This window comes from Filicampus tigris, chromosome 11 (genome assembly GCF_054856515.1).
Source record: "Filicampus tigris isolate MCC_2025a chromosome 11, RoL_Ftig_1.0, whole genome shotgun sequence".
NCBI lineage: Eukaryota > Metazoa > Chordata > Actinopteri > Syngnathiformes > Syngnathidae > Filicampus > Filicampus tigris.
This window is the reverse complement of record NC_141227.1, coordinates 20,634,688-20,662,672: the sequence shown is the minus strand read 5'-3', so window position 1 is coordinate 20,662,672 and position 27,985 is coordinate 20,634,688. Positions and strand designations below refer to the sequence as shown.

The window sequence follows — 27,985 nt, the reverse complement described above, 5'->3', positions numbered from 1 at the left end:
TAACTGGAATGCATCATTTAAAGGCATTGTTTGATCGGAAATGAGACCGAATTATATTTAGTCATAGTGGTAAAACACAAAAACATTTAATGAACTCTTCATAGAAGCTTTGACAAAAATAAACCTCAGGCTAACACACACCTTATATCATTATTTCTCTTAATTACTTGGAGGAAACTACTGTAAATACAAATCTCATTCCAGTTTAGCAGTGCACTCAATTCAATAAAAACAGTGGGGAGACATTCGAAGGGCTTTGTATTGTTTTACAAAAAGGCACAATAAGTGACACAAATGATACTACACAATAGAAAAAAAACAAAAAGGCTGTTGTTCTTCCCGAATGGGTGTTCGCCCTCCAAATTTGAATTGTATGTAGCGAGGTAACCAAAGCCACCTGTCACTTCTCGCGTCTGCTCGCTTTCTCCTCCCAATGATGAAGGAAAAGCCCACTTGTCATCCTTTAAAAAGCTCCTTTCAAAAGCCAGACAATGTTCTTTTTTTATTTTTAGTGCGCGTCGTGCCTCAGCAGCTGTTTTGAAACGACAGCAAGGTCACCTTCCACCGCTTCCTGGCCCATTTGCATCCTCCTCGAGTCCACAACAGCCTTCTCGTGCCATCTCAAGTGCGCACAAACCAGGTAGCCACATACTTGACGCCACATTTTTATTTATTTTTTTTACCCTTCGAGAGCTTTTTCGCTGCTTATTATTGCAGCAGCAGCATTTATTGTCTGAGCATTCAATGTGTTTTCGAAAAAGTCATTCAGCGCCGGTTTTGACTAAAGTGACAAAAATGTTGCGCAGACTTCATAAACAAAACAATAATTCGGTACAAGAAAGGAGTTGATAAGTCGTAGGATTATAATAAATTATAATGTCAAATACAATAACAATTGCTCCCAAGGTAGAAACATTTTTTAAAATTAGACATTTATACAAGAATAAGAACAGGAAAAACAGATTTTTAAAAGGTTAGGGTTGCCATCAACATTTGTTTTCCCCTACCTGACTGTTTTATGCCTAACATACATCAGGATGAGTGTGACATGGTTGAAGTTTGACATCAATTTGATTTCGCCTTCATTGTGACGTAGGTTTGTAGATTCAGGTTTATAGACACGCCCACTCAACTCGGGGGAGGGGGGGGGGGGGGGAGGATTGTTGATGGCAACAACGCGAAACGTCCAAAACATTACATCAACTGCCAACCTCAGAGGAGTCGAGTAATTAACTTCTTCAATTTCGTTTGGGCGAAAATCCGAAGTATTTCGGAACCAGAGTTGTTCCACAAAGCCGCCTCAGAGTGAACCGCGGCTGGTCCATAATTCTGACGACAGACCGCCGATTCCCTCAGCCTTTACCAATCAGAGGAAATCTGTTTTAGTGTCGTTTTCTTTTACCTAAAATCCCTGAAAATCTATTTAAAAAAAAAAAAAAAAATGAAAAAAAAGCAAAAAAATGCATCTTGTGGCGGACAATTTTTGGCTTAGCTAGCCGTGGTACGCCGGTAACGTGATGTCCATACGGAAAGTGAACAAAGAACAATGGAGGCATTTGGTGTTCCTTCTCGGCTTGTGGCTCTTTAGCACCACCATTTGTGGCTTTAAAAATGCTCGCCAAAAGGCAGCGGCGAGCAGTCAGGCCTAAACACGATCAGACGCACTGACCTACATTTTGAGGAGAAACACTGAAGTTATGAAAGAAATGGTGTTGCCGCCGTTTGTTAAAAAGTGTCCCCCCCCCTCCCCCCCTTTTCTCCTGTAACCACACACGCGCCCCTACTGAGATTTCGGCCTTCTGCAGGTATCAAACAATTCAACATCCCTTTCGCCATTTGCTGTACTTGCAGTTTCACTCACAGAGTCTTGCGTGTAATGACCAATGTCATTACACTTGCTTCATCCTCACAGCAGACTCGTTGCTGGTTTATTGATTATTGCTGTGATTTTTATATATATTTTTTTATTCTACAACTTAAACTGTAATATTTGTTCAATGAAATTGTATTCATTTATTCCCAAGAGCCTGGTCTCTTTTGTAGATTATTGACAATTTCTACAATTGTAAAACGAGGTACAAACAACTCAAGCTAGCAAAACATACATCTAGACATCTTTGGGGAGTATGATGTATTTGATCAATTTGTTCAGGTTTTTGTCACGTTATTCGATAAATATTGATTGTGAGCTGCTGTATATTCTACTGTTAATTTGATTTTTGTAGATTATTGACGATTTCTACAATTGTAAAACGAGGTACAAGCAACTCAAGCTAGCAAAACATACATCTAGACATCTTTGGGGAGTATGATGTATTTGATCAATTTGTTCAGGTTTTTGTCACGTTATTCGATAAATATTGATTGTGAGCTGCTGTATATTTTACTGTTAACTTGATTTTTGTAGATTATTGACGATTTCTACAATTGCAAAACGAGATACAAACAACTCAAGCTAGCTAAACATACATCTAGACATCTTTGGGGAGTATGATGTATCGGATCAATTTGTTCATGTTTTTGTCACGTTATTCGATAAATATTGATTGTGAGCTGCTGTATATTCTACTGTTAACTTGATTTTTCTAGATTATTGACGATTTCTACAATTGCAAAACGAGGTACAAACAACTCAAGCTAGCTAAACATACATCTCAACATACATCTAGACATCTTTGGGGAATATGATGTATCTGATCAATTTGTTCATGTTTTTGTCACGTTATTCGATAAATATCGATTGTGAGCTGCTGTATATTCTACTGTTAACTTGATTTATATCGATTATTGACGATTTCTACGATTGCAAAACGAGGTACAGACAAATCAAGCTAGCACAACATACATCTAGACATCTTCGGGGAGTATGATGTATCTGATCAATTTGTTCAGGTTTTTGTCACGTTATTCGATAAATATTGATTAATATTGTAAAATTGCATTTTTGTAGCTTATTGACGGTGTCTACAATTGCAACGGGAAAGTGGTGTAAAGACCAGGTGCCAAACGCACTGGCAAATGTAAGGGTTCCAAAAACCAACCGGGCCCCTTCCACAAACACAACAAGTCTTGAAACCTGAGTTGATCTTGACGATTCAACGGCGTGACGGCACGGTCGCGGCCCTACGAACTGCGGTAGGTCTTGATGATATCCCGGATGGGCTTCCTGCAGATGGGACAGGACGCCTGATCCTGCTTGAGCTTGAGGGCGCAGGTGAAGCACAGACACAGGTGGCCGCAGTCGTAGAGCGCCGTGTCCGCCGCGTCGTCGCAGCAGATGGCGCACTCGTCGGGGTCTTGCGGGGACCTGGGAGAGCTCGGGCTGGTCGGCGCAGCGTTCTGCTCCGTTTCTGAACGACAACAAGAAGGCAACATGGTGTTCGTCCATCGGCAGTTTTGGCCAGTTTTTTTTATTGTGTTCATGCAAATGCAGCTGCATTGCTTGATTTGCAGTTTGCGCAGTCCGTGTTGATATAATTGTTTCATGAAACAGGAAAAGTCTACGTGAAAAACGCCACAGATTTGTGTTGCATTATTGTTGTTATCTCATTTAAGACTTATGGACTTGTGTTCATGCCAATTTTGCGAAGTTGTCGTGAACTCATAAAAGGCCGCAAGTCAACGTGTTTATAAAGTAGATAAATAAATATTTTATCTTTCATATTAATGTATGGTTCATTTGCCTTTACTTTGGTGTAGCATATCCTAAATGATCAAAACTTTCATGCAAATTAAATCCGATATTTTTCTTATACAGATTACTTTGTTGCTTGCGTTTGTGGAAAAAAAATACATGGGAAGAGGACCTTGAAAAAATAACACTGGTCAAAAGCAAATTTTAATCAGACATGACTTCATGTGTCCCTAAGTGTATTTTTGATGATGATTTAAGAAATGTCTTCCCTTTTTTTTTAGCACATCATATATTTGAGGTAAGTTTGAACCATAAAAGCTTGCGCAATACGGATTTTACCATGCGCTGTATTTTATAGCTATGAAGTTTAAAGATAAATTTTTTTTTTGCTGAACCTAACCCTTAATTCATACGTATTACTCAATATATTAATATATTGCAGATTATGATTATTATGAAAATCTGATGTGCTAGAGAGAAAACACGGGCAGATTCGGAATCAGCGCAAAAAAAAAAAAATATCATCTAGAAAATTGACATGCATTTCTGATGGAAAAATCTTTGTAAAAAACATTTTGACTAGTGCACAATTAATCACATATAAAATCTAAATCGCAACATCGAGGAAAAATGGTCAAATTCCCATCATGCTTACGCACATTTGAGTCCGTCAAACCTAAAATAAAAAAAATAAATAACATGAAAGACACATTGAAGTTGTATCAATGCGACAAACCTGTGAGGGCAGGAGCGCTGAAGCGGTCGTGCCTTTTAGAAGGCAAAACGACGATGGTCTTGGTGAGGGCGGACGAGCGTGAACTCAGGATCGTCTGCACCAGTAGCTCGGTGGCCACAGATGAGCCTGACAGCAGACATTTGGATCGCGACAAATCAAAATCAGTCAACAATCGTGAGGAAAAGCCGCTTACATTGGATTGGATGTCATTGCTTGCGTCGACGAACGTCAATTCTTACCGAACCAGGAAGTGCTAATGAACAAAAAAATAGGACCCACATATGGTCATCATGCAAGAATGACGCTTCTAAGTCAACCCCTTGGCAACCTGCCATACACTTTTTTCTCATGAGCGAGCGTAGCCCACAATGAGGTCTGATGTTTACACTTGGCCTCATCTTCTATTATTTGTGCTCCAGCTCAACATCACATCGCTGCTTGCTCTTAGCTCAGTAAATATTTGACCTTATGTGCAAACAAGTCAGCGTCGCCGATCTGGTTTGTGCACGACGGCTGGTCTTATCGTCCCGTGGAAAACCGGGTCACTATTTCGGAAGGTGACCGCGGATTGGAGCACATTCGAAGCATGCAGCCGGGGACGGTAGACTAACGAGGACAGGTTCGGTAGGAAAACGGATGAGACAGAAGTGTAAGAGGGTTTGTGGACAAACCTGTGGAGGAAGGCTGGTTGGCGTTCAGGGGTCTGTTGGACGTAATGTTGGTGGGCTCCGTGGGCGTGTTGGTCACGGACAAGGGTGATCTCGGAACAGATGGGATGGGCAAGGGTGATCTCAGGGGGGCTTGGACATCCGGGTGCGAAGACAAGCCTGGCAACAAACAGGCGGGGATCACACCACAGCGCAGACATGCACAGGCAAGCATTCGTCCATCCTCTAAACGTATTTACCAGGGCTGTCAAGCAATTAAAATTTGTTAACTAATCAATCGCAAAATTTTCCATAATTGATCGCGATTCATCGTATTTTTCAATGACAATTTTTTTACGAAGCTAGGACGCGATAATTTGAGTAAAATCTTGGAATAAATGTGGAAAAAAAACATTCAAGTATATTTCGATCCAAAGACTGTTCCAAGAGCTTTGGGTTGTTCCAAGAGAATACTTTTTTTTTTAGTGCGTTATAACATTCAAATTAATCTCCATAGTTCATGCTTTAACTTTGACAGCCCTAATATTTACAGCAAAAAAAAAATACTTACCTCTCTAATTACCACCCTCGTATGGGGCATGGCCTCACTAAATAAAGTTCCTCCCCTCACTTCAGCATACCTTTATATTAGACATGATTTTGGCCTGAAGACTAAAAATGCTGAATTTGTGAATGGCAAATTGGGAATATGCGCAAATTCCCGTAATATAACGCGATTTCCGTGACGGACAAGTAGGTACGTTTCCCCCGCCCGACCCCCCCGCACCCGAAAAAAAAAACGGTCATGAATTCGAAAATACTTCGGCCCCAATCCCGACGAGACGGCGAGAAGGAGCGCGTGGGCGCGACGGCGTCCCATCTGTTCCGTTTGACGGGCCCGGCGACACCCAGCCGTGACATAACTGTCGCTCGCCTCGATGGCGGCACGTTTCCACGGCAACCGGCGGTTGCCAGGGCCCCAGCGGGGGGGGGCGAGTGGCGACGCAAACCCGCCCGCCCTCCTTCCCACAGCTGGAGTGGGAAAACGTCTCACAGGGTGAGCCTGAAGCGCGGAGGCGGGAAGCCGAGAGGGAGGAAGTGGAGAGGAGTGACGTCCTGCCAAGGGGATGCTCGGTGGGTGGACGGCCGGCATCGCCAAGCGCAGCGCAATTACATTTAATAATGCATATGGTGGGCATCGTAAGCAGCTAATAAGAGCTAACCCCCTCCTGATAAATAACACTGGTGGCAGTGGGGGAGCCCGAGCCTGACAGAAATGACCTGCTGGGCGCTGATGAACGATTACGGCAAGAAAAAAAAACACCACGCTGCGAGCATAGTTTACATGAAGGTGCTATTTTGATGTGGATGAATGATCTTCAGGGAAAAGCATTTAACTGTATTGTCCTCTGCAATAGTTTATTTGCGGCATCAATACTACACTGTACTATCGCTTATCGCAATTTGAAGCCTTTTTTTGTTGTTGTTGTTGTTTTTTTGTTTGTTTTGTTTTGTTTTGTTTTTCTTGAGTTGTTATGTACACACAATGAAAAAAAAAACACATTTCACTGAATAATGAAAGATCAGGTTTCAGCTTTAAGCTATGGGGCGAAGTGACGTAAGACGCACGGTAGCGATTTTGCCGACTAAAACTAAAGATTTGTGCCTGGCTTGTTGAAAATTATCTATAGTACTGCTCATGCTGTTAGCATCAAAGTGTGCAAAGTCATTTTCGCCTTTGAAAAGAAGTCTAACCAGCCTATATGGGGCACTTGCTTAGCGGTTAGCTGCCAGCTACTAGCCACTAACACTAGCAACGGGCACCATATGACACAATGTCAGCAAATGTATATATATTTTTTTAGCATCTCTAATAAACGATTGCACATGATTTCAGAATGACTTTGTGTTGATATTGGTGGCAACAGTCTGTGAGGTAAAGTTCAACTTAGACTGGGCTCCAGCTAGCCAACTTTCAATCTCCAAGTTAAATCAAGTCAGCCATGTTGCCAGGAATAACTTCAACAACTGGGTTGTTTCATTATTCTAAAACATTACATTATTGTAATTCGGATATTCATTGTAACCACTATTTGCATTTGCAACATAAACCTCGTTCGACTTTTAATTTTGTGCGACCCCCACTTCTACTACAGGAGGCATTACAATTAACTAAGAATGGAAAAAGTAACTTAAAATGAGTCATTAATTACTCTCTACAGATTCTAATACTGTAAATCCTTACTTCCAAATGCTAAAAAATAGTAATGTGCAATATATTATGTTTTAGAAGTTGCCCAACACTGGTCATGAGAGCAAACCCAGATAACAGGTGAGCTGCGATTATCGCAATGCGAGCACGAGGGCACTTTGACGTCAATTTCAGTCGACAGCCGAGGCCAAATGTGTCCCTGTGAAAATTTATCGGAAACTCTACAGAAATCCTCCCAAAAATGTCCACCATTTTGCAACCCTATCAAGGAAAAGCTTCACATAAAAAATAGTTGGATCAAAGCCTGAGGACGAAGCGAACCTACCGAAAATCTTGAGTTGCCTGATGTTTTTATCGGGCGCGAAGAACATCCACAGCGGTCCGGAGTTGTCCACGCACATCTGCGCCTCCAGGCTGACGCCATTGCGGCTCACCACCACCTCGCCGGCGCCGTTCACCTCCAAGCCAAGGATGTCGTCGTTCAACAGCGCCGACAAGCGCTCGAAGGCCCAGAACTCCGAGCGGTCCAGCAACCTCGCCGGGTCGCCCGGCAGCTCCTGGGACTGCAGCGTGGCCGGGTCGCACGCCGTCACGCCGTAAAACAGCTCGGCCGGCCCGGCCGTATGCAACAACGCGAAGACGCTTTCGGCGGGCTCCACGGGTCGACTGGTGAAGACCATCGTCCTGCCCGGGCAATGCTGCTTCAGCATCACCGCCGTGTGAGGATCCTTCAGGCGCACGTGCTTGCCGTGCACATGGTGAACCCGCAGCTCGTCGTCCTGGTGCTCGGGGAGCTCGGAGCACAGCCGTAAGTTTTGAGAGTTTTGGGGCATGTGGTCGGCACACTGGTGCTCGTCTTCCTCCGGGCCTTCTTCGTACATATCCGACACGTTGACGGGAAGTTGGCAGTTTTGACTGTTTTTCTGCGACATCAATCGGGATCGGGTGGAACTGATCTTCGAGACATCCGGTGCTAACGTCGCACTGTCTGTGGGGGCACAGAAGTACATTGATGTCGAGTACATTATTATTGTGCTTCTATTACGGTCAAAACATTCTGGGAAGTAGAGGATTGTTTGATAGCACTTTTCACAGACCGATATTGGTACAAGTATTCACTCTTAAGTACTCACAGATACCGCTACAGTCTAGTACTTTTGATATATATTTCCTTTCCATTGCTTTCTCTCTGATGCAGATGATGATTCACCGAGAAAGGTGATGTCAGATTTTTTTTTTTTGCCTTAAAGCGGAAGTCAACCCAAACATTTTTTTTTTCCCGAGAACGGCTGACCTGTTTCTCTGAATCTGAGCCTTGATTGGTCGTTGTGAGCAGTTGTGATGTCATTTTCAGTCGACCGAAGACAAAATGGCCGCCCCCGGAGATGGCTAAAAACGAGTGCATTTTGCTGCTTAACTTATATTCCACAAACTCAAAATTAATCAGAATGCCGTGTTTCAACTAGTGGGCCTGCTGGGAATATATTCTTGACAAAAAGATGTTTGGGTTGACTAGTTGAAATAAGGCAATAATGATTAATATGAAATGAGTTTAGCAGCAAAATCCAGCCGTTTTTAGCCATCTCAGGGGGCGGCCATTTTGTCACTTCTGTCGACTGAAAAATGACATCACAAGTGCTCAGGGCTCAGATAACGACTAATCACGGCTCACCTGTTTTCTGAAGCTGAGTCGTGATTGGTCGTTACCTGAGCCCTGAGCAACTGTGATGTCATTTTCAGTCGACAGAAGTGACAAAATGGCCGCCCCCAGAGATGACTAAAAACGGCTTGATTTTGTTGCTTAACTCATATTCCACCAACACAATATTAATCAGAATGCTGTGTTTCAACTAGTGGGCCTGCATAAGTACTGTTTATCAATAACTACTGTGTCACTATCCATCCGCATATCTGTCATACATTATATATTGTATGTTGCCACTCTCATGCGGCAAAAATATGAATTAGAGTCATCTCTCTGTATGACAGAGTGTGGTGCAGTTTGAAGCACAATTCCGCGTACAAAGAAGCACATCCGTTCCAATGAGCTCGGTAGCTGGGGGTCAGCAGCTACACGTAACAACGCACAAGAACAAAACAACAACAAAAAAAAGATGCACGACGGGTTTATGTAACGCGCAGCAGGAGGAAAGAAGACGTGCACAAAAGTCAGTGAACGAGCCTCCCACTCGGTCTCCACTGTGGAGTCTTAAGGCTTGTCGATGGAAAAAAAAAAAAAAAAAACCAGCAAAATAAATTAAAACACTCTTAAAGCGGAAGTCAACCCAAACACATGGATTGTAAAATAAGCAGCAAAATGCACCCGTTTTTAGCCATCTCTGGGGGCGGCCATTTTGTCTTCTGTCGACTGAAAATGACATCACAACTGCTCACAACGACCAATCACGGCTGACCTTTTTTCTGAATCTGAGCCGCGATTGGTCGTTCTGAGTAGTTGTGATGTCATTTTCAGTCGTCATAAGACAAAATGGCCGCCCCCAGAGATGGCTAAAAACAAGTGCATTTTGCTACTTAACTTATATTCCACAAACGTAATATTTATCAGAATGCCCTGTTTCAACTAGTGGACATGGATAGAACATATTCTTGAAAAAAACATGTTTGCGTTCCCTTTCAAATAAAAACAAAAAATGAAAGCACACAAAAAAATGAAAGCACACAAAGGAAAATAAAAAAATGGTTATATTTTTTATTCAAACTGTTAATTTAACGCGTTACTATAACGCGATCATACTTTTTATACGTCTTCACACTGTCCTCCGACGGAAACGAAAACAACGATGTGGCCCGCGACAAAAAATTAGTTTGACACTCCTGTTCTAAAGTAACAGTACTCTTACTTGAGTACAGCTTTTGGCTACTCTACCCACCTCCGTTTGGGCATTTGATCGTCGGGGGTGGGGTGTGTGTGTGTGTATGTGTGGGGTTGGGGGGGGGGGGCGAACCTCTCCCCCCCCCTCACTTTTATCATAAAGAGGCAGCACATCTCCGGCCAGCCGCTGATAAAACTGCTTGAACTCAATTACTTCCTCTGCAAAGAGTGTCCACAAGCAAGCCCGGGCGTCTTATTATTAGCACTCTTATCATCTTGACAGCAACAAGATAACTTCTATCCTCGCCATTATGCTTGGCATTTTTACGTCTTGTTAAGTCTTGCAAAAAGCGCAAAAGAGGCAAAGCAAATAAAAGAAAATGTGAAGTGTTTGGCCTTGTGGCATTAGCACTTCATTCCGCGAATATTTGCGTCTTCAACAACACCACGGTGGTACGCATGGCGCGACATTCTTAAGATGACCCACGCGGACTTTCTATTAAGAGTCCAAACGAGCCAAATACACCTGCTCAAGTCTGCAGCTGCCCGTCGATGAGGAAGTCGAGGAAAATATTCACAAAATGAAAGGAAGGCAATTTTCTTGTCACGCTCACGTCAGCTGAAGTCCCTCTTAGCCACATGGCTAACGTCACGCACCTGCTTGACATTTGGGGGGGAGGAAATAAAGTTGGATGTTTCGCAACACTTTGGTGGCGTCAAAATAGATGGAATGTTCCACATTGCCAAACGGGTAATCTGGGTCAGATCCAGATGAGCGTTGGTTGCAAAACAGGCTTCTGATTGACAAATTTGGTCTATGGGGATTCATCTTTCTAATTTCTCATATTTGAATGCCAATATATTCACAGGTATTTACAATGTGAATGCAGCTTCAACGTTGTTGGAATTTAAAAAAAAAAAAAGATACTTTGATTTATTGTATTAGTTTTGTCATTTAAATATAGAAACGCTAGTAGTTTGTATCAATGGCCTCAGTTAATTTCAATAAAACTCTATTTAGTTTTGTCCAACTACTTTTGACCATTTAAGATAAGGTAAGATAAACATTTACTAGAGCCACAATTGGCAAATTTGCAAAATTACCTCATTTATTATTACATTTACCAGAAATTGACTGTAAATTAACAGGAACTTTACCATAAAATGTACTGGGAATTGACCAAATAATAAATAAAAAAATGTAGCAGAAATTTACTGAAAATTTCCAAGAAATTGACCAAATATGCATCGGAAATTAAAACCCCAAAAAACTGAAAAATAAGGCAAATAAACCAGCATTTAGTGCAAATCTACCAGAAACTTGCAGTGAAATGTATGTATTGAATATTGATCAAAAATTGACCAGAAATGTCCCAAAAACTACCAAAAATGAATCAGAGATGTATGAGAAAAGTATTGAAACTCAACCAGAAATGTACTGATGTATCTTGTAGAACCTCTATGCGGTTTCCATGGTTACTAAACCTAATTCCAACACATTGAGGTCATTTTGAGCTCATTTTCTTATATTGCGGAGTTGGCATGGAAACATTAGTTGAGTTAGTAAAGTCTTTAAGGTGTTTACAATACAAATCTCTATAATCATGCAACGATGTAACTGAACACTAATAGTTCTGCCCAATTGTGTTGAGATATATCACAGTCCAATTCATTAGGCACACCTGTAAAAAATGTCTACTTACAAATGAACAAATAACAAATTTGGCCTGATATTTGTCAAAGCACAACATTGCATTTCAACAAACAGTGTACACTCCATTCTACAATATGATCCACGGATGCTTTGAAAGCATGTTGAATGAGGTTAGCCGAGTGAAAGTCTATAACAGCTGTGCCCTGAAGAGCGGCTTCCCTTCATTAAAAAAAAAAAAAAAAAAACGTCCCCAAAAAGCGACGGCAGGTTAAACACTTAACTGTCGGCCCTGTTTAGAGGATCAAGTAGTAAACGTAAGGGTAAATTAAATTCTACACTGACAAGTTAAATAAATGCCTAAAGGATTTTGACTGGCTAAAGAAGAATAGGGGGGGGGACATGAGTAGATGATGAAGTGGTCTTGCAGCTTTTCAATCTGGTGAGAAAAGCGGAGTCCGTTCAAGTAGGAGAACGCATACCAGACAAGGTCAACATTCACTTTTGTTGAGCTTAACAACTAGGTAAACGACACACAAAAAAAACAAAAAACAATAGGACACTTCCTCCACCCTTGACGAACGTTAACAACCACGCAAACACAAACTGGAAGAACCCGTTTCAGCAGAGGGAAAATGAAGAAGCTTAGAGACGCCGAGCGGGGAGCCAAACTGCGTTGTGGCAGTCCAAAAAAAAAAAAACTGGCATGGTAGCACCAGCTCTTTGAGACAATAAACGCCGACACTACTGAAAGATGTCCAATATAAGCACTTTTTGAGAAGAGATACTTAAACAAGAACTTCCACCGAGGCTTCCTCCTGAATAAAAGACAGCCACAATTCTATAGAAAGAAGATGTAAATATGAAGCCGCACATCCAACTTATTTGAAATTGAAAACACAAATGTTTATAGCTGATAAATACTGAATATGTTCGATGCAAGCCCACTAGTTGAAACAGGGCATTCTGACAAATATTGCATTTGTGGAATAAGTGTTAATCCACTCGTTTTTAGCCATCTCACGGGGCGGCCATTTTGTCACTTCTGTCGACTGAAAATGACATCACAACTGCTCACAACGACCAATCACAGCTCAGATTCAGAAAGCAGGTCAGCTGTGATTGGTCGTTGTGCGCAGTTGTGATGTCATTTTCAGTCAACAGAAGACAAAATGGCCGCCCCCGGAGATGGCTAAAAACAAGTGCATTTTGCTGCTTCACTGATATTCCACAAACGCAAAATTAATCAGAATGCCGTGTTTCAACTAGTGGGCCTGCTGGGAACATATTCTTGAAAAAAATATGGTTAGGTTGACTCCCACTTTGAAGCACATCTTGTTCGTTTCATTTCAAATTCATTCTGGTGGTATTTAGCGCCCAAAAAAATGAATTGTGGCGATGTCCCAATATTTACGGCTGTAGTCTCTACTAATGTTTCGATTAACAGTAACATTTTTACTACTGTTTCTAATATTTTGACTTGAGCTACAATGCGATAGCTGTACCTAATATTGGGGCCTGTCAAAGCCTATTTCCACATTCTAATACCAAATATGTGTTGGAAAGTTTTCGAAGCACCAAATGTGGCCTGGTACACTTTGTTCTTTGGCCCGGCGCAACAGGATTAGGAGCTCGACGGACACAGTGTGAGGTGGGCCGGTTCGCAGAAGACCTCACCAAGGCCGTCTGCATTAAACAGCGTCCATGTGGGGATTTGCCCTAAGTATGCATGCCTGGGAGGGGGGGGGCGATCCAGGAACACATCTAGAGGAGATGTTGAGTGATGTCATCTGTCATGAGAAAGCAGAGCAGGGTGGAGCAGAGGGGTGTTGCCTAAAAAGGGAACGAGGCTTATAAAAGGAGAGCGAGAGGAGGCACAGGGGAAAAGACGTTATGAGCTTTTAGGACGGAAATGATTGAGTCCGGGCTCCCTCTAGTAAAGTCGTGGGGTAGTGCCACATGTTGCGGACGGGATGAGGTCAGAAGTCGGTAAACACGATAGGCCGCGGTCATGTGAAAGTGATTAGCATCTTCCATGTACAGCAAAGCCCCTCCGATCCAAAAGTGACAAGCGTCATTACAATTCCAACGCTGGCTCACGGAGAGTCCGCCAGGACCCGTCAAATCCTAGCAGCTGCCTCGCGAGCGGCGTTTATTTTGCCTCGACGAATCGAGGCCAAACCCTGACATCACTTGAAACAAAACTCTTGTAAATACATTTCGGGGAAACTCGGGTTATGATGATCCGTTCGTGCGGTGGTAACCAAACTCGTATTTGTAGTCGGAATCTCTTACCTATGCTAACGCACTAGCTAAGTTGTAATAACGGTAAACGTCTTGTCATGAATCTAAAAACATCCAATGAAAAACAGCGGTAACTGAGTGAGTCTTCTTGGGCCGCGCGAGCTAGTTTACGAGTCAACTGCGCATTGTTCATAATCTTGAAAAGCTGGACGTCATTTCATCGTTCGCACTCTATCAGAGATTCTTTTAATGACTTTTAACAACAGGCAAGTCGGTATACTTGTATTGAAGTGTATTGCCATTCGTCCATGAACGGGACGGACAAAGTGACAGCGCCAACTACTGGCCTGTTATACGCTTTACACCTTATTCAGTTTTCAGTGGATTTTTGCAGATTGTTTTAAAATGGACCACATTGTCGTCTTTTACAAAAAAGTATAAAAAAAAAAAACGGTCTTGTTTTTACTAGAATGTCAGGTTTAACAGTCAACCTACTCTAACGTAACCATTTCACACGACGGTTACGTAACCTTTGATGCAGTGTGCGCCATTAGAGACACACGGGAGCAGTAGGCAGCAATTAGGAGTTCTTTGAGAGTGGGCTAAGCATGTAAAGGTACGTTCTGAGAAGTGGGACATGGTGGGAAGACTTGCTGCAATCTTAAGAGACAATGCATCTAGTCAGAACCAGAAAGCTTTAGCCCAGCCTCGCACAGGCTGTGTCAAGCATTATGATTTTTACCCAAAAAGGGTATCAACGTGGACGCTAAGCGTCCTCTCTCTAGACCCGAGGAGAGCTTACAAGCTTTGATGATTTCCTTAAGTGGAGAACTTGGGGAAAGCTATTTTTTTTATTTTTTTTTTATTCTGGCAGATCTAATCAAGTTTAAATCTCCACTCCCTTGAAAAGAATGATGATTACCCCCCCCCCACCCCGACCGAAAGGAACAATTATGCTGCATTGTTATTTTGTATCATTGGATGAGATCTGAGGAAAAGGTTGAGTGATTACACCATATTTGCCTTTCTGCCTCACTGATAGCGGTTTGCCTTTGGCGGAAAACACACTCATGATCGATGACTTTGCGTGTCGTGACAAGACCACTGAAATGTACACTTTGTTGTTGTTGGAGGCTCGCGACGTAGCAAAACGGAGCCATTTGTGTTTTTCACTCGGCCTTTATGCGATGACAACTTACTAAAACAGAACACTTTGCGTTCATAAAAAAGTTACGCCTTCCGCTGGCAACAATAATAGCTTTGATTTACTCTACACAGCGCCTTTCAAGGCACCCAAAGACGCTTAAAAAAATAACTCGTCAAAATGTTGACTAGGTTGGCCGTGCTGTTAGCAGAGGAGTAGCTCCCCTTGGCCATTAGCTGATAGCAAAGCGGCTTGACAGTAAAGACGTAGCGAAACAGAAGCTTCCGTTAAGACATCCGACAGGTAGGCAAAGGCTCCGCTAGAGAATTCAGGGTGGTAAAGTGCTTAAGATAATGCAGAGGAAGGTCTGGATCGATAAAAACGTGTTTGCGTTACAGTGTTTCCCAGATTGTGTTGTTTGTCTATATGTGTCCTGCCATTTCTTGGCAACGAGCCCATAGTGAACCCCGCCTCTCGCACAAAGTCAGCGCGGATAGAGTTCACCAGCAACCCTAATGAGGACTAACAGTAATGAAAATGGAAGGCTGGATAAAGAGTAAGTGGTCCACAAGTGACTACGGTATTCTCCTTACCTACCAACAAGGTGACCCCATGTTGTATTCAGTACCTTGTACCAGACCTCTCTATATTTAAAACCTTGTTATCCCCCAAACAAACACGTGACAGGCTAAGTAATCCCTTATTGACACGTGAAACAATAAGCAAGCTGACGCCAGTCAACGGAAATAGAAGCAAAGAACAACACAACGTCGTTGGATTGACCTTGTTTATGTGCCACGCAAAGCTGTCATATATCACTCTCCTATGTCTGTATTATCTAGTTTGTAGTCCATATGACAACAATAGCACAGTGCAGCATGCAATTCTGAGGTTACACCCACAGGGACATAAATGAATGCGCAAAGGCGCAAAAATATCGGGTCACTGCACCAAAAAAACAAGCAGGGCTCGGATGAAACATCGCATTTCGCATCGGCGAGTTTTGATTTGTGGCCCCCGTAAAATTGTATGGTGAGACCTGTCAATCGTAATGGGAGACTGGGACAGGTTTATGGACAACGTTTATAACAGCGTTAACCGTTCCATCCATAAAACATTTAAAAGTGGTATAAATTTAACAATGCATTTAGTGTTGCGGTTGGCGAACTGCACTGCATCAAAGTTAGAAGTTAGTCCACAGTTCGTCCCTGTCAAGCGTGGCTTAAAGGAGAATGAACTGAAATGTTCTAATATACTGCAGAATCTGAGACATACAATCTGACCAATTAAATGCTGAATTATAGTAGCTATTGAGATAATAATTGCTAAAGTGCTGGCATTCTAACAATTGCTATGCTTAAAGCAAGATAGTAAACTGAGTAACAAAAGCCCCAACACAGATGCATCAGGAAATAATATCTTTCCGTGCACTTGATAAGGATTTTACATCTTGTTCTGTTGAAATGAAAAGCAACAAAATGCTAACACACAAACAGTTGCAATGCTAACATAAAGCAAGATAGCAAACCCAGTATTGAAAACACCAAAACAGATCAATCAGGATTTTACACCGTGCCCTGTAAATACTATTTCAATTACCATTTTAAATGAGAATTGCTAAAATGCTAACATGCTAATAGTTGGTATTCTAACATATAGCAAGATACCAGCCTGAGAAAACAAAGACACCAAGCCCTGCATTGAGGTACAATCTCTAACCACAATTCATAAAATGCTGACAGGCTAACAGCTGCAATGCTAACATGTTGCAAAGTAGCAAGCTAAGTAACAAAAGCCCTGAGAAAGATCAAAAAGGAAATTACATATTTCCCTGCATTTGAATATTGTTTCTAAGGAGGATTGTTAAAATGTTACCGCGCTAATAGCTGCTACGCTAACATATAGAAAGAAAGCAGCAAAAACTCAAGAAGTGATCCAAATGTTGTGGCTGGCGAATCTATATGTAGTCCCTATATTTATTCCCCCAAAAACTTTCCCGAGCAAACTTTCATCCTGGTCTGCTGAAGCATAAAACAAACCATTGGGATTCACCGTACTAGAAATAAAAATCAAAGAACACAGCAGGTTATCTCTTCTTCAGTTTCAATGCACAGTAATGACTGATGTCCTCACCTTCGCTTTCATCACCTAAAAGCTAAGAAAGGCACGTTTGGATTCTTCTCCACAGTTCAGGAGAGACAAGTTGATTTCAGCCTCATGGACCACTGGCACCGTCTCAGTGATCAAGTGACTCATCCACCTCGAGTCAACAAACTCCCAGCGGAGTTTCTTGCATCCATCAAAAGATGCGGTTGACTTACGGGCCTTATGTAACTTGGCAGGAATCCATCATGCGTGTACGTACCGGTGTGGTCCTCCGGGACTGCTAGACAAACACTCGCGCAGCCCGACAAAAAAGGATTACATTACTTTTTGGTGACAACAGGAATGTATAACATTCCCACAAGTGCACCACTTTAGGGGAATGAAACTGAAAGTAGCACGTGGCCTAATTTACTGAACCTTTCCAAACTCCAACTAACAAAAGTGTCTGTCAATACAGCGAAAACCCGTTCATCACGGAGGATATGTTCCAGCCCCACACGCTTTAGGTGAAAATCCACACCAGTGAGCGCTCATATCATTTTAAAAAATAGAATGTTTTACCCTTATCAGACTCTTTAAACACATGTAAGCATAATAAAAACACGTTTTAAACACATTCAAACAAGCATGAAATGTATACAAGCGTGAAATGTTTGGAAAATACTGTACATGCTAACCGCTAGACCACTTGGCTAGCTTTAGTGACTCAAACAGTAGCTGGGTTTATCTTTCCGTCATATCGATTGAAATCATTCTGACAAGACCTCTGGCCAATTGTTTACATGAGACGTGATCTACTCCTATCTGCTGTTTACATGCGCCACTATATTAATCAAAACAGACGTTTTACAGTGATTTATCAACTTGGAGCTCATTTGTCCATTTAGCACAGCGGTTGTGATTGGTTGAGCACTTCTATTGAAACAACAGCTGCATAAAAAAAACAAGACAAAAGTCATTTAAAACAGGTTCTCCCATCGCAGACGAGCTCTGGTATGACGCTACAATTTTCAAATGTGTAAACGTCAATGCCACGACGCACTTACGTCAAGATAGAGCAAGCGCAGACCGGGCGCGGCCTGACTACAACTGTTTACTTGACTCTTATTCAGATTGGCAAATGAATATACCACCCCTGTGAATCTAAATCAAACTCCATTATTCCAACTGAGGTTATTTTCATTTCATATGGTCATTCGGTTTCATTCTAAACGGAATACAAGGGTCCTTGTAAACCCGGCTACTGAAAATATAGTCGAAGCACTTTTATCCTAAGGAGATATTTTTTTTTTTTTTTTTTTTTTTTTAAATAATTGTGCTGCGAAAAAAGCAGTGGTGGCCTGACGCCTTCACACGAGTAGCCTCACTAAATATTGCACGGAGGCATTTTTTGCCAAAGTGCATCAAACAAATACACCAGAGAGCACACTTGATTGGACGCTTTTGTGTTTCCGCCTCGATGCTCAACAGGGCAGTCGGTTCTGCACAAAAAGCATACAAGGGACTCTTACCATTAATTGACATGAGTGAGTAGGTGATGATGTAAGGGGTTTCTACCCCCATCCCCCTTTGGCTCCAGTTTGATTTATCCAGATGAATTTAGCTTCCTCTATTACGCAATGACATCACGGTTATCAGAGCAGCTCACTGATCTCAGGTTGACCCTAGACGCCACCCGTCTTTCCTTAAACACTACATTGTAGCCCGATAGCTTCATTAGAGCATATAGTCGCTGTTCTGTGAAAAACACATGTCCAATTTTGGAAATTGGACATGTGAAAATAAGTAAATTGAAGTATTTTCCACGGGACGAAATGTACGTTTAGGGAAAAAAAATATAGACGACATATCAGTTTGCTATTAGCCCCACTAAATTCATTCTCAACAATAATAAAGAGTTAACATGCAAATAAACGCTTTTAGTCTCAAGGTTAACGCTGACTCTCAGAAGTATCAATAATTAAGCTCCTAAATCTTTTTACCTGAGGTTGCTTGGGAGATAAAATACAATCAATTGCCATCTTGTGAGGCTGGTTAGTGAAATAATTCTAAATGACCGAATGAGAAGTTAAGTTAATTAGATGTTAATATTGTATTACTGCAGCGTATAATTGATTTTAGCACTGCTAAAATATTCTGCTGCGACATTACACATGCTGAATTAACTTTAGTATCCCATAACTGTTCATGTATTCATTAAGATTCGCCCTATTTAATTATGTCGGTCCAATTAAAAGCATGTTTCTTTACATCCTTTTATCGGGCAACAGATTAAAAGTTAAAAAATAAAATAAAATTGCCAAAGTTGGATATATTTGCTTTTCGTTGGACCAAACCGATATATTTGACTTTTGTGGCTGCCAATCGTTGCAACTTGAAATGCCATAACTGTTAACCTATTCAATTAGCCCTTTTCAAAAATCATGTCAATTAAGTTTTTTTGTTTTTGGTCCACATAAAAAACAAACTTTCTTTATCATCCGCTACAATAATTAGTTTTTTTTTTTTCATTGGACCACGTTCCTTTCAGATATGAGAAAAAAAATACGCCTGTGTTATTGTGCCTGCTTGTCATTTAAAAAAAACAACTTTCAAGACACTTGTTAATAATTGTTTGCCTACTTGATTTCTCACTAACCCAGTGCTCAAGTACACATTTTTAGATTTCAACCACAGTATTTCATCGGCATGTTGTACCTTAAACTAAGCACACTTCAAATGCTTTCCCTTGATGTTCTTTTTTTTTTTCCTTGATGGCGACAGTCCATGAAGCCCACCCAAAACTAACTAACTACTATCAGCCACATTCATCTCCCACCCCAAATAAAACCAAGGTCATCCGAGGCGGGCCATTCTCTACACTCCGTAGAGTTCACTCACAGCGCCACGCTCCATTTGTATCCCCCGAAAACAACTGCCGCCGACGTGGGCTGATTGTCAGATCGCATCGCCCACAGCAGGTGGAAACCGAGCCTGTTCTCGCACCTGGCGTAGTGCTTGTGTGCGTACTCCACAAGGACGCCAAAAGCAAACCCGCTGTTCTGGGGAAAACTTGCACCTATGCAAGTTTGAAAACCTTTTTCAACAATTATGTGTTTGGTGCCAGGACAATAGTCAGTCTTTGAGAGGTACTCATGGGAAACGTATACAACTATATAGCGACGGAAGAAACATACAGAAATCAATTTAACGTCTTGCATATTGACGGCCAAAATGCAAGAGGTGTCAAATCCAGGTCCTTGAAAGCAAACCCCACCGCAGTTTGTCTTTAGCCACAGTTGCTTCTACTCAACCAGCAGGTAAATGAGCTCTTGAGTAGAAGCACCTGTGGCTAAAGTCAAACTGTTTACTTCCTGGACCTGGATTTGACACCTCCGTCAGATAGGAGGATTTGCATTTTGGCCGTCGATATGTCACTTGCCTAATACTGACTAATGACTGATGAGTCTGTTGCGCGTGCTTGTGGTCGGAGGGACGGTTCCTGTTTGATTAAATCGGAAGATGATAAAGTCGGACAAGGCCATCTTCCTTGGCTAAGAGAAAAAAACGGTAGTCAAATGGAGCATAGTCCATGTTTGGTGAAGTAGGGCGTGGCTTACACAAGAGAAACACCGTAAATATTCTTTGAACAACTCAGTGGACACTGCTTTTGCTGTAAGCTTTTTCTTGGAAGAATATTAAATCATCAAGAGTTTAATCAGCTTTCAGCTTCAATTGATTGAATAGATGTCTTGTTTTCCCGCTCGATGCAGTTCAACTCACTCTAAAAACAGTTGGATTAGAAATAACACAATTTTGGGTCAAAAACGGACCGATCCACAATTTGGGTCAATTTGACCGACTTTCTTGCATTGTTTTGTAGAAAATTACCCAAAGAGTTGGATCAAATTGACCCAAGTAGTGGATCGGTCCAATTTTGACCCAAAATTGTGTTATTTTTAACCCAATTGTTCTTATACTACTGAAAATCTGTGAACACAAGAAACAAACTCTCGTGCATACCAAATTGACCGCTCCAAGACTTCAAGGTGCTTTTCGTTTCGTTTCAAATGCATCTTAGCGTGGTTCACGTATGATGTAAAAGCTACACGATCAGTGTATGCTAAAGCCAGGATGATTCTTACCTTATACATGTTGGACATAGCCAATGTTTGCAAACACATGAACTGAGAGAGTGTGGCGCGTTAGATTTGAAGGCGCTTACATGAAGTCACATTTAGATCCAACGAGTGCGACATTCCACAGGCTTGATTGTCTTTGAGGGTAAAAAAATAAATAAATCCCCAGCAGACCTGACATCATCAGTCCTCTCAGTATGACCAACACACTTCACTTGTTCTTGGACAAGAGCTGCGAGCCAAGCAGCACCGTAAGGCCAGCGAACCTCAGATAGTCGCACTCTGGCGCTGGATAGCAAGAAGCCCGCCGCCAGATAGCACGTGCCACTTGCTTTCAACCGCAGGGCGAGAAATAAGGTTAAATGGTTTGAACTCCACCATACAGGAGCCCCTTCTATTTTTATTTGCAGTGTCGACAGCCTCGAATTCTGAGATGAGAAGCAGAGACGTTCTCGGAAAAGGTTCTAAATACGTACTGGAAGAGTTAGACAATGCAACGGTTGCATTGTTGTTGTTTTTTTTTTGTTTTTTTTTGCATAGTTTTAAAAAATTGGACACAGCTGTTCCTTCATAAATGCTTCTGAAAACCAACTTACGAGAAGTGAATCAGTGAGAAGATGCCGACTGCAGATGACCCGATCGCTCGTTTTCTTTCATCCGGCAACCCTTTAAACTTTGAAAAATCCCTTCGGGGAGAATTTCTGGTGACTAACAAGGGTGGCGTTTACAATCCAACTAATCTCCCACCATCTTTTTCCACAGAGTTATTTTAGTGGGCGTGAGGAAGGTGGGAACAGCTGTTAGTATGTACAAAGCATCAGACGTACATGTGTTTCTAGAGAAAAAGCACGGTAATGGCGGTAAACTCACCGAGAAGCTGGACTCCCCTGGTCTTTCCGTAGACGTCAACGAGAACCCACAAAGGCTGACTGGCGCTAACCTGCCGGAAAAACCGTTTGGGGGTGCTTTCATTGATCCGGTAGAGTACCCGGCCTTTCTTGGTCACCCAGAAGGAGATGACGGTCTCGCTATTGAGAAGTTCCTCTGGCAAGGGTTTAGCCCAGAAGCCGCTCATTGAAGCCAGATCTGGACATGAATACCTTGGCAAGCATTTGGGGTCCATCCTGGACGGGTCTTCGGTAGTAAAACCAATGCGTAGAGCACCCTGCCAGGCATGGTGGGTATGCGTGATCTGAGGGGGGGAGGGGGGACATTGAAGATTTGAGGGTTATAAACTGTACCGTGAGTTACTGTCTCAGGCGGTCAGAAGGGATGAAATAGAACACTTAACATGAAGTCAGTTACTGTTCTAAGCCACTTGATTGGAATTGTTTTAAGGCAACATGTAAAAGCTTCAAACTAAACTTAGCCGATCAATTCTCAACAAACTTGAACCAGGATTTCTGGTTTATCGAATCACCCGCCACACAAATGTTCTCCTATCCAATTGTGTTTGCTGTACAAGATCCTCTCGCTTTTCGAGACATAGATGGCCTGATAGCTGAAGTGGAAACTTGCGCTGAGCCGCCTCTTTGGCCGACACAAATACAAAAGTGAGAAAACACAAGAGGAGAGAAAAGAGGTGAGAAGACGAGTGGGTGCGAAGGAGGACTCTCGCGATCACGCTCTAAAAAAAATGACAGCTACTTGTCCTAATGTTGCCGCACGGGAACGCGAATAAGACAATGCTGTTCATGTATGCGACATTGTTCAAATGGTGGGTGGTTACACTAAGAATTGGATGAACGGGTAATTGATGGATGTATGGGCGATAGACAAATCGATGGATGGGTACAGGATGACTTGACAGACAGAGGATAGCAAATAGAGGTATCGGAATTTTTTGATGGACAAATGTGGGAGGATGCATGGCTTGATTGGATTCAGAGGGTGGGTGATTGAAAGACGATGAGAGATGAGTTGATGGAGGGAGGGACTAAGCGACAGATGACAGGCAAATGGTTACGTAGATGGATTGCGAGGCGAGGCGGACTGTGGATGGATGGGAAAATGGGTAGTCAGTAGAGGGGATTGATTAGCGGATGACTGGATTGGTTTCACAGTGGATAAAATGATGGCTGGGTAGACAAATGGGAGGTTGATGGATTAGAAGACATATGAATGGATGAAAGATGATAGATACATGAATGTGACATAATGACGGTTGAACTGATTAACGGGATGGAAAAACTGCATGGATGGATGAATAGAGGGATGGCAGATTGGTAGATGGGACATAATGATGGCTGCTAAACGGGTGAACTATGAACAGTTCATGGATGATGATTGGAAAATGGCTTGACGTTGGGAGGATCTTTTGTTTGGTAGATGAACAGATGGATAGATGGGTTTGAGGATGGAGAGACCCCATGGCGGATGAATGGGCAAATGGATGGATGACAGGTGCAGTGAAAGTGATGCTGGGACATCGCCAGATGATGGAACAAATGGATGGATGGACTACGGATGGTTGACAGAGACAATGAGGGATTGATTGGGTGAGGGATGGAACGATGATGGATAAATGGATAAATAGACGGGATGTGATAATTGGGCTGATGAATGGAATGTGGATGGATGGGGAAATGGATGGACAATGGAGGATCACTTGGTTGATGCTGGATCGACAGACAAATGGATGGATGATGGATAAATTGATAGAACATGACGATGGATTTCTTATAAATGGATGGATGGCTAGAAATGGATAGTTGATGAACAGACAAAGGGATGGTTGATGAATTTATGGACAAATGGTTGGAAGTTGATAAAAAGATGGCCAAAAGCGAGCTCCTAGAAGCCACAGAGTAGACAGTGGAGATAAGTTGCCATAGAAAAACCAAGCAAGATCTGGCTCACCTTCAGCCGGACCACCTCGTTGACAGCCACGCATCTGTCGCTGAAAACGATGGCGTTGCAGAAGCTCCCTCTCCTGCTGACGATCCTCTGCGACTCGTCCATGATGACCTGCGAGCCCTTCATCGTAGGATGAAAGAGCAGGCGGGGCCGACAGTCCGTCAGCCGTGCATTCTGAGCGTGACGCCAGGCGTTCGGCAAGCTCGAGTTAGGATCCGGACAGTCTATCGGCTTGTGGTGGTGGTTGTGGTGGTGCGAGGTCTGTTGCAGAGCCACGATGGGAACCGAGCAGTCGTAGGCGTGCTTGTGGTAAAGCGAGGCAGACGGAAGAGCCGTGATGGGAACCGATCCATGCAGGGGATCTGGAACAGACAAGTATTGTTTGATCAACGTCAGCATGACTAGACAGTCGGTGACCCCCTTTTCATTTTGTTTGGCTCTGAAAACAAACTTGCTTTTTTCATTGGCGGCAAAACTGTAAAACTCGACAACGCGACTAACGTTTTGCTCATGTCAATCAGAGACGCCTTAAAATGATAATGACGATGGTGCTTTTGCAAACCGGTTTCTTTGACGCAGTTGACAAGGCCGCAAGTTCCCATTAACGAGTCAACTCTGACGTTTCCTGGTGTTTTGAGGCGTGCACTTGAGCTTGCTATTCTCGCTTTGCTTTGCGCGACCTTGCAATGTCAAGAGGTTTGCACCCCCGGAGACAAATGATCAATCAATCCGAGACAGCCGGGATCGGCAAAGGCTGATTGTGTGCCACTTCAGACACATCGCCGCCCTTTCTATTCCAAGAATGTCATGCGGCAGATTAACGTGCAATTTGGACGGTCGACATTTAATCTCCATTAGGCGTGTTGGCCAAGAATCACAATCGACTGCGCATTTTGAGCGCTCTCTGCACACTTTTTCTTCCGTGCAGAACAAGGCTCAATTGCCCTGGTCATAGCCACGATAAATACTCCTACTTCTTGTATGCCATGTCTCGTGGAAAAGAAGACTGCGTGGGCGGACAATTTAACAGAAGATTTAGCTACTTAATACGCCAGCAAACACAAAGCTGGCATGTCTATGTTCACACCTAAACAGTTAACTCATTCACTGCCATTAACAAATTTACTTGTGTTTTCACAGTCCAGCCATTCAATTCCAGGATCGTATTAATCGTTTTTTTTTTTTTTTTTAATTCAAACATTAGGGTCTGAAAATGTCCGGCAACGAATGAGTTAAAAGATTTTGCCAATTGTGCGTTTTGTCAAGCGCGAACGTCATCATTCACAACCTGGTGTACTTGGGGAACGGAGCTGGTTTTGATCCAGTTTCAAACCGACTCTGGTACAGTTCGGTTCACTTAAGATCAAGTGTCAGCAGAACACAGACTAGTGTTACTCCTGCACTTTGAAAGATGCCAATGTGGCATTACAGCCAAATGGCAAAATACACTTTTTTTTCAGAATGTCGTCTAAAGTTCGAAATTTGGTTCAAATTGGGAGTTTTTTCCAATACCGCTGTGGCAGTGATTCTGTCGCTAAAATATTAAATCTGACAGTATCAATCACAATTGAGCATTACTTAATTTTGCTACTTTATTGAAAAAAAAAAACTTGTTGTGTTGTGTCTTTGCTTGTGTGAAACACATTGAGTTGCCTTGTGTATGAAATCTGCGATATAAATAAAACTGCCTTGCCTTTTACTGAATGTCAATAGAGAGTGCGGGTGAACCTAATGACGTTACCAGTGAGAGTATGTCAGCGGTAACTTTTCAGTCCATCTTCAAGATGCACATAATCACTCCCCTTGTTTACATCACACACTGAGCTGGCAGTGGACTTAAAAATGACAAACACGCAGGGTGAGGTTGGACCCAAAGTGATTGATGGACCCTTGAGCAGGACAAGAGGATCAAGAAGACCCTGAGAGGGATTATTGATATGTGCAGTTTCGGGTTCCAGGAGGATGAGAGGGTGCCGTCTGTCGGCCAAGAATTTCCAACACAAAACCGATATCGCTACTCAACACCAACACGCCCTCAAAGTGAAATTTGGCAAGGATGGAGTCCATCTGTCTGTCTGCTTCCAGCTCTGATTCACAGTGTAGCTTCCTCAAGCTAACCGATGTACAGATGAACGCAACTCGGTAAAAATGGGTCGGTCGCCGTGATTCGTTGTCACCCGAGCCCTGAGCAGTTGTGATGTCATTTTTAGTCGACAGTAGTGACAAAATGGCCGCACCCTGACATGGCTAAAAAGGGGTGGATTTTGCTGTTTAACTCATATTCCACAAACGCAACATTAATCAGAATATTGGCCTGCATAGAACATATTCTTTAAAAAAAAAAAAAAAATTGGAATAGCTTTTTGTATACTGTGTACTGGGCCGTATTGAACGCTATCAGGGGCTGTGTATGGGTCACGGGACACAGGTACCACACGGCTGTATGAAACAATTTCAAGCTTGTTACGATCCTTTAATTCAACATGTAGTATGGTGTAATGTTATGAATTGTAACATCTGTGACTGAATGCGCCTCGTTAATTGAGAGGCCTGGCGATTAGATAAGCTACTTTATCAGGTACAATATTGCTTCGCATTAATATAGCAGCACCGTCAAACACATGCAATTGGCGGTTGTGACGTCAACAAAGGTGCAAGAGCAAATGGAACATTTCAACTTGGCTAAGTTAGTGAGTCTGTGTGTGGAGCGAGCTGTAGCCGATTGCATATTTTGTTACCGCTCATGGGAATGAAGTGAGTGAAATGTATCAGCGACTGTCATCCTTAATTAGCATATAGCAGGGCAGCCGCATTTACATGTTATGTAAATACTTTATGTAGCTGTCAAGCTGTGCAGTTTGTTGTGTATGTATTTGATCATATTTGCTGTGTTTCACTCTTGCCAGCTGGTATTACAAATGAGAATCTCAACTGCCTAGACTGGATAAAGATTGGTTGGAGGGACAGAAAGCTATAAAACAAATAGTATCCTTTGTAACTGCTATTGGGGGGGAAAAAACTAAAAGAAAAACATTTACAACTAAAACAGTCGCACAGTTAAGCAGTTCAAAAATATCAAGTAGCAATGAAACACCTCGCAACTAGAAGTGGCTAAAACCAGTACGATCTACCTGTTTGATTGCAACCCATTAAAACAGCTATGAAGCCTCATAAAGAAAAGGAGCGAACATCGAAACCCATACGAACTATAAACAACAAAGACAAGTTTGCAAGCAACTCTATAAAAAAAATAAAATAAAGTCATCACATGCGAAGTAAAAAAAATCGAAGTGTATGCTGAAAGCATTTGCGAATGTTTATCTTTTTGAGGAAATGTACGACCTTGCATTTCTGGAAGGTTTTATTTGCAAAGCAATCGTCATGTGACATGTCAAAGTCGCCTAGAAGACGTTAAAACTAGTCCGGCAGCTTCTCAACTAAAATGCCACAAAGACTCCACAGGGCTGACAAGAACAACTTTTTCAAAAATTATAATAACAAACAACAACAATAATAGTGATGAATGTGATTTAAAAAAAAATCATGTCGTGGACTTACTATTGTGTCTGGTGATTTGCCCCCCCATGGCTGCTGCTGGATGCAAGGTGCGTTCACGGTCCCCTCCACTCGGAATTTAGCGGCGCATCCACGACAATCGCTTTCCAACGCGCGTCTTGAATGTTTCATTCCACCCACGCACGCACGCGACGTGTTTTCAGAGCGAGCGTACGACGCGTGCTCGAGATGCCGCTGCACGCAGTGTCTTCGCTCGTCACAAAAATAAAAAGAAGCTTAAATAGCCTC

General features: G+C 42.4%; 1 protein-coding gene across 1 annotated transcript; it reads right to left on the bottom strand.

Moving 5' to 3' along the window:
• Window positions 1-64: 64 nt before the first annotated feature.
• Window positions 65-27,985, bottom strand: LOC147140090 (E3 ubiquitin-protein ligase NEURL1-like). Its single transcript, XM_086045606.1, has 7 exons — window positions 27,740-27,985; window positions 24,185-24,543; window positions 22,196-22,517; window positions 7,555-8,217; window positions 5,042-5,197; window positions 4,371-4,496; window positions 65-3,350 (listed from the first exon to the last, which is right to left on the bottom strand). The coding sequence occupies exons 1-7, from the start codon at window positions 27,765-27,767 to the stop codon at window positions 3,124-3,126; spliced, it is 1,881 nt and encodes a 626-aa protein (XP_085901732.1). The 5' UTR covers window positions 27,768-27,985; the 3' UTR covers window positions 65-3,123.

Bases quoted from the DNA above. Each gene is read 5' to 3' on its own strand.
- LOC147140090 (XM_086045606.1), bottom strand. From the start codon at position 27,767: ATGGGGGGGCAAATCACCAGACACAATA. The intron at 8,218-22,195 runs GTGAGTTTACCG...GTGCCCCCACAG, and splicing joins CAGGGGAGTCCAGCTTCTCG to ACAGTGCGACGTTAGCACCG. The intron at 5,198-7,554 runs GTAGGTTCGCTT...GTTTGTTGCCAG, and splicing joins CAGGCAACTCAAGATTTTCG to GCTTGTCTTCGCACCCGGAT.